The sequence below is a fragment of the Sipha flava genome, unplaced genomic scaffold (assembly GCF_003268045.1).
Source record: "Sipha flava isolate LNK unplaced genomic scaffold, YSA_version1 48847_pilon_pilon, whole genome shotgun sequence".
NCBI classification, from domain to species: domain Eukaryota; kingdom Metazoa; phylum Arthropoda; class Insecta; order Hemiptera; family Aphididae; genus Sipha; species Sipha flava.
In genome coordinates, this window is record NW_020273295.1 from 1 (window position 1) to 7052 (window position 7052).

The 7052-nt window shown below is 27.9% G+C and overlaps 2 protein-coding genes across 2 annotated transcripts; one reads left to right on the forward strand and one right to left on the reverse strand.

Moving 5' to 3' along the window:
* Positions 1–402: 402 nt before the first annotated feature.
* Positions 403–4146, forward strand: LOC112689973 (epimerase family protein SDR39U1-like). Its single transcript, XM_025563860.1, has 7 exons — positions 403–558; positions 1104–1222; positions 1289–1499; positions 1644–1793; positions 1863–2053; positions 2112–2393; positions 4059–4146. Exons 1-6 carry the CDS (start codon positions 504–506, stop codon positions 2331–2333), a joined length of 948 nt encoding a protein of 315 aa, XP_025419645.1. The 5' UTR covers positions 403–503; the 3' UTR covers positions 2334–2393; positions 4059–4146.
* LOC112689971 lies at positions 4027–7046 on the reverse strand. The gene is made up of 3 exons (XM_025563859.1): positions 5910–7046; positions 5275–5511; positions 4027–4185 (listed from the first exon to the last, which is right to left on the reverse strand). Exons 1-3 carry the CDS (start codon positions 7014–7016, stop codon positions 4078–4080), a joined length of 1452 nt encoding a protein of 483 aa, XP_025419644.1. The 5' UTR covers positions 7017–7046; the 3' UTR covers positions 4027–4077.
* Positions 7047–7052: the final 6 nt, after the last annotated feature.

Here is a 7052-nt window from a genome sequence, read left to right on the forward strand (position 1 = left end):
TGATTAACAACTGATTATCAACTGATTAACAATATATAAAAAAAAAAAATTATAATTTGTAATTTACATAAGTATGTAATACATTTTATTTTACATAAATATTTTTAAATATTATATTTCCGGCCATTAATGGTACCCTCAATATATTAAAAGTTATTTAAAAAAATATATTATTCAATAATGTTTGTTTTGTCCCAGTTTTGCTTTATAAATAAATGACAATCTTAGTCTATAGCCGTGCTCCAGGCTAACCATTTATTTATTTATTTATTTATGTATTTATAGTTTTATCTACCTATTCTGTGGTTTTACACACGATGCATCGAGATAGATAAACAATATATTGTTTATCTATCTCGATGCACAGATGTTATTTCTCTGGATAATGATAATGTTATCAATTTTTTAAGTTCAAATATAATATTATGTTACAATTTGAGCAATGAACTATAGTCTTACATTTAAATATTTCAACTTAAATATACTAATTATTTCGTTTTGATATGATCTCGATTAACCGAAGTTATTCAATGGCTACCAAAGGAAGAGTTTTAATTGGTAAGTTTTTTATTGTTAATAATGGTAATACCATTGAACAAATTTAATTATTAAAATGCTATTGGAATGTCATTTGAAGAAAAAAATGAAAATCTAAGAGAATTTTTTTTTCATTATTCTGAGGTTCTGTTATCAATTTGTTTCTGCTTCATTCTCGAGTTGTATTCTAAATTTTTCTGATAACTGATAGTTTAAATATAATAATATATTTTGAAATAAAAAATGGTCCATAATTGTATATACTTAAAACTTTTCTGTGTTAATCATTAATTTTTAAATAATTTTTAATTTATCATAGTTAGATCATGCATTCATGATCTATTTTCTGTTATTTTTTTTGTGTCCGATAAAAATATTCTGTTTTGAAACATTAAAAAAAAAAAAAATACGGATATGTTTTAGTTTTATCAAATTATTGTACTGTAGAATGTAGTTAGTATGTATTTATAATAATTCTAACACTGTCCCCTTAGTTTTAAAATAATGTACTTTCTTTCTTTTTTATAAAGAATTTATAATTAATAATTATAATTATATATTTACAGGAGGTGGTACGGGATTTGTTGGAAAATCTCTGAAACAATATCTTAAGGATCACAATTATGATGTTACAATTATATCCAGAAAAACCAATGCAAAGACATCTGATTCCATTATAAGTTGGGTAAGTTAACAAAATTGAAATTAAAAAGTTTTCAAAGGGTTATTGTTTTCTCATATCTTCAAATAGGATCAAATAAAAAAAAATGAAATACCATCTGATACCGTTGCAGTTATTAATGCAGCTGGTGAACCAATTCTTGAACCTTCAAAATTTTGGACTGAAAAATTTAGAAAATCTGTGTGGGACAGTAGAGTTTTGACTAATCAATACCTTATCAATGCGATTAATCAAATGAATCCACCAAAACCAAAATTATTTATATCATTTTCTGGAATTGGTATGTTACTATTTATTTTATAATATAAATGAAAACTAGATTATTAATTTTTCTTCATTTATCATATAATTGTAGTTTTTACTTAAATATTTTTAGAATAGTTATTATGCAAATATATTTTATGAATATTATTTTTATTTTAAGCAATATATCCACCTAATACAGATAAGTCTAAACCCTACTCAGAAAGTTATATTTCTGAAGAATTTGACTATTTATCAAAACTAGTCATTGGGATTGAAAGTAGTGCTCAGCCCAAATCTAGTGACCTACGTTCAGTAATTTTTAGATTAGGTAAGCTAAATAGTATCTACAGTTTTTAATCTACCATATTTTTTTAATTAACAATATTTAATTTTATAGGAGTTGTACTTGGCCGACATGGTGGATTTATAAGTCAACTATATTTATTTTTTCGCTTTGGTTTGGGAATATGTATGGGTACAGGTACACAGTTCTTTCCATGGATACACATTGATGATGTTTGTCGTATGGTATTGTTTTCTATTGAAAATAATGAAGTCAAAGGTGTTGTAAATGGAGTTGCACCAGAAGTAATACATATGCATTTTTTATCACATTCAAAATATGTTAAACTGTATTATGTTTCAGATAATTTCTCATTATTACTTTGCTAAGAGTTTTGTTGAAGTATTTGGTCATAGTTTTGTATTGAAAGTTCCTGAATTTATTTTCAAGATAATATTTGGTACAGAACGAGCAAAAATGATTTTGGAAGGCCAAGCTGTTGAACCCACCAAACTTAAGTCCCTAAATTTTTCTTATAAATTTCCTGATATTAAAACAGCATTGCATAGGGTATCTCAAGAATAGTATGATTTATAAATTATTTTGATATCTTTCAAAAAATTTGCATGTTTCAAATAAACACAGGTAAATAATATTTAAAAATAATCGTAGTTATTTATTTTAAAGTTCATCACAATTATCATAAATCAGTTTTATAAATAGTTTAACTGTAATAACTCATGTCTAAAAGAAAGGTAAACAATATTTGAATTATTTATGAATTTAAAATAAATTAATATTACTATAATATTTATAATTATATTTATAATTTAAATTTCTGAATTCATTTTTGTTCCAAAAAAAAAAAATAAAAAAAGTAATAAAAAAATTTTTTTAAATTAGTTAAATAATTATAAGTAAAAATGTATTATTTATAATACCATCAAATTAGTATATGTATATTTATTACTTATTCAATGTTTTGCTTTTTCTTAAATAGAGATGAAATCATTAGTCTAAACCAAGGGTAGGGAACCTGCACCTTCTTAACATGTAATCTGGGGTTCGGAAAATACATCAATATCGAGACCCATAAAGTATAAATTATATTTTACGTTATTATAGTGATATTTCTGAATTTCTTAATAGCTATATTTATTTCAGGTAAAAATAAAATAATATTTTATCATTAATGACCCTACAATATTTTTTATTTATTTCTATATACTATTTAACATATTAAAACAGGAATATTGTGAATGTCTATAAACAAAAAGCATAAAATTAAAGAGGAAATTAGAGGATTTAGAAGTGAGCGAACTGATACTTTTGCATTTGTCCAAAACACCATGAGACAATCAAAATGTCTCATTTATGACGAAAATTTATGATTAAAAAAAAAAAAAAAAACATTATCTAAAAAGCTCTCTAGAAATCAGTTAATACTTTTATTATAAATGTAATACATTACACCTACCTTATTACCTATCACATATATTAAGTATAGTAATTTATGTATTATTTTTCCTCTATACCATCACATAGTTAATGCAATTAGGATTATGAATGTTTAACTTAAAAGAATTCATAGCATATTCAAACTGGATTTCAATATTCTCAACAAATTACCAGAGCAATAGGTATATTAAAAAAAATATGTCTAAATATTGCGCAAAACTATTATATTTAAATAAACTATATTGCACAATTTTATGAATAGTCTAATATAATTATATGTGATCTTAATTAGGAAATTTAGATGTAAATATAAGGAAAACTAATTGTTTATTATTTACATTTTGTTTTTGTTTTATTGTATCAATGAATAAAAAAAACAACAATAATTATCAGTCAATATTATAATAAATTGATGTTATTTTTAATTTCACAAGCATAATTTATTTATTTTTAAATATAAGTCAAAAATAAAAATGTATAATTTTATAATTGCATGTTAATTTTGTAAAAAGTAATATGTAACTTGGCTTACAATTTTCTTTTTAGACTAGAGCGTTATGATTTAAAAACAATATATTTAGTTTTTTGTTTTATAAAAATAATTACCAACAAGAATTTAAGTACAGTTAATTAATTAATATTTCATAATAATTTAATTTACAATAATACTAGAATTTACATTACTTTTTTAAATATAAGAAAACAATTGTATTTATACTATTTACACAAAAAAAAAAAAAACAATAGTTATTTTAAATTATTTACAAAATAAATTATAACAAATAATATTAGTTAGGTGGTTTAATGTTGTGACTTAATATTCAATCATATTTAATTTTTTTTTTGTTTTAGCTAAGTAGACTAATGGTTCTTATAATGCTTCATCTCCTGTTTGATAGAGTTCAGATTGTCCATTTCTATGTGTTAAAGGTTGTTTTTCTGGTGCGTTAGATGGTCGATTGCGTTTGAAAAATCCACACTAAAAAAAAAAAAAATATTATTATTATTATATTTTCAACTATTTAATTTATTAATTCAATATTTATGTTACAATATATAAATTAAGTTTTTCAATGAAAAGTAACAACTATTTATATCTGTAATAAGTTTTGCATTTGTTAACTAATTTATTTTTATAGATTTTTAATTTTAACAGACTAATAAAAAGATTTTAATTGTTTATTTTATATTAAAATAAAACTTTAAAATTTATAAAAATATTGTTATATTTTGGATTTAAATGTTGATTATTATAAAGTATTTTTGATTAAGCTTGTTACATTATTTTTTAACTGAAAAAATATGAACACAACCTAATCATATTATATGGTTCTGAAATAATCTTAAATAGATTTGTAACATGGTTGTGGATAACCAGATAAATTGATGTAACAATCGTTACAGGTTCTCATAAAAATTTAATTTGTATCAAGTGTCAAAAATTTGTTTTAAGTAGATACATTTCTCATTATAGTGAATCAATAGATATAATTATAATAATAAAATATAAAAATTTTCCTAAATCCTATATTTGCATTGTTTTAATTATTTATTTATAAAATAAAACAATCTATGGACTTTCATTAAGGTATCACGATTTTCCTCATAATACTAGAAAGCATTACTATTAAAGGGTACTTAGTAAGATTCTGACTTAGAGTTAGGGATTTGTGTAGTATAATTTATATCATTGGTGGCCAAACTACGGCCCGTGGGTCAAGTCCGGCCCGTCATCATTGAATATCTGACCCGCGAAAGTATTCTACGTTACAACACTTATTTGCGTAATTGTAATATTTTACATTCACGTAAAAAAAATTGAAAAATACATTTTTTTTTATGGCCCGAGGTAAAAAAAGTTTTGCCACCACTTATGTATATAATGATATAATGGTATAATATAAATTCTGGGACTTCAAAATGGTTTATTCAGAATAACGTAAAATGATCGGTTACAATAACATGGTAACCAATAAAGGATAAAAATAAAAGCTCAACATTCCCTGGGATTTGGTATAAACCTTAAATATTATAAATAATAAAATAATATGTACTCTATAGCAGTTACCTTATAAAGGAGGTACACTAAGAATAATAAAATGGCAGTGCCGGCTACAGCGGCTAAGACAACGATCCACAGAGGGATGATGTCTGGTTTTACAACAACATCTCTAGGAATAGCTTGTGTGAACACTTCGTGGCTTTTGACTTGGGTCAATTTGCTATCGGGCTTGCCGATGTATGGGAGTTTGGTGACTTTGGCCGATATTGTAGAACTCAGTGTTACTGGTCTGTTCAGCGCTACCTGAAAGTAAATAAAAATTGTAAACTTGGGTATCAAAGATAATACAATATATACGAGTACCTAATTATGCATGAACAAATCAGTCATCCTATATTAGTTATAATCTGTAGTGGATTTATGGCAGAGAGGGGGTAGGTTGAAGGGGTCTGGACTCTCCCCAGGTATCGAGTTTAGGCTGTGATTTATTGTTATGTTTTATTAATCGCACGGGATGCTCAGGTTTAAAATACTGTTATATATATATTTTTTTTATGTAAAAATTAAATTTAAGAATACAAGAAATTAAATATACATTCTTATAAGAATTATATTTTAAATAATACTAAAATAATAAAAGGACCCCCCAGGAAAATTTTTATAAAACCCTAATGGTTATAATTTTAGTAATTTTTTTTTACCTTTTTCAGAGTGTCAACCCAAGCCCTGGATCTGAAAGACAGCCAAACTTCCTGGTCCTTGGACAGTGGACCGATTTTACATTTGATTGTGGCGCAACGGGTTGGACCACATTTTTTCATCTGCGTGTCTCTCTTGAACCTAGTGTACAACTTGAATTTTCCGTCCACTTCCTGGTCACGAGGATTGTTATTTTTGTTGTTGTTCGGTTTTCTGTAATTTTGTGGACTGAAGTCTTGTGCCTCGTACACCTCCGTTGATGCGCCTTTGGATATCAGCGAGTTCCAATCGTCCACATTGTTCACCTTGTACAGTTTTCCGTCCACGGTTCTCCACTTTTGCACGGTTTCTGACTCGTCCATTTTTGTCTGCCTGAATCCTTGATTCTGGCGCTCGGTTGCCGAGCTCAAACTGACCGATAAGTCGCTGTCGTCACCTGGTATGTTGCTGATGACGTTCGTCACACCACCAGTGCTCATTTTCTTGATCGCCTCGTGGTAATCCAACAATCCGTCCTCGACATGCGTCGAACTCCCGTTCCGCACGTAGCCATCGTCGTTCGTGCGCCATTGATTCTTCAAGTACGTTTTCGGCGAGCCACCACTACTGTCCCACGTGGTGTTGATCACGTGGCTCCTCTCCGACTCATGGAAACTCGTCGAGTTTTTGCCTCCCTGCAGCCCACCTGTGCCGGTCCTTAGCCAACTTCCACCTTGATTCGCGTTCCAATTTATTCCGGCACTGCCTCGGTTATCTTGCAACAACTTTCCCTCTTGAGATTTCATTTCCGACCGACTACCGTAAATACCGGCGTTATAATCCGTGTTTGATGTTGCTCCCCAACCATTATTACTCGAATATTCCCTGTTGTTGGTGGACGCACGATTATCACCGGTTGACCATTCACGAGAATCAGAGTTCGAATCGAAATTCGACGCGCTTCCAAAACTTCCCGATGATTCTCCATAGACAGAAGTACCTCTCGTGGTGTTACTTACCGATTCTGAGGCAAGATGCGATTCGCTGTTAACGTTTACGGAGGATAATTTACGCGTAGAAGATTCACCACGAAAGTCTAATCCTATACCGACATTTGAATTACCCTCCATGTTTCCAGATGATGTGTGCACCGATGACCCCCTACG

Excerpts from the sequence above, each read along its gene's own strand:
- LOC112689971 (XM_025563859.1), bottom strand. The coding sequence starts at position 7,016 with ATGGAGGGTAATTCAAATGTCGGTATAGGATTAGACTTTCGTGGTGAA. Across the intron at positions 5,512-5,909 it reads GGGTTGACACTCTGAAAAAG|GTAGCGCTGAACAGACCAGT; the intron begins GTAAAAAAAAAT and ends ATTTACTTTCAG. Across the intron at positions 4,186-5,274 it reads TAGTGTACCTCCTTTATAAG|TGTGGATTTTTCAAACGCAA; the intron begins GTAACTGCTATA and ends TTTTTTTTTTAG.
- LOC112689973 (XM_025563860.1), top strand. The coding sequence starts at position 504 with ATGATCTCGATTAACCGAAGTTATTCAATGGCTACCAAAGGAAGAGTT. Across the intron at positions 559-1,103 it reads CAAAGGAAGAGTTTTAATTG|GAGGTGGTACGGGATTTGTT; the intron begins GTAAGTTTTTTA and ends ATATATTTACAG. Across the intron at positions 1,223-1,288 it reads CTGATTCCATTATAAGTTGG|GATCAAATAAAAAAAAATGA; the intron begins GTAAGTTAACAA and ends ATCTTCAAATAG.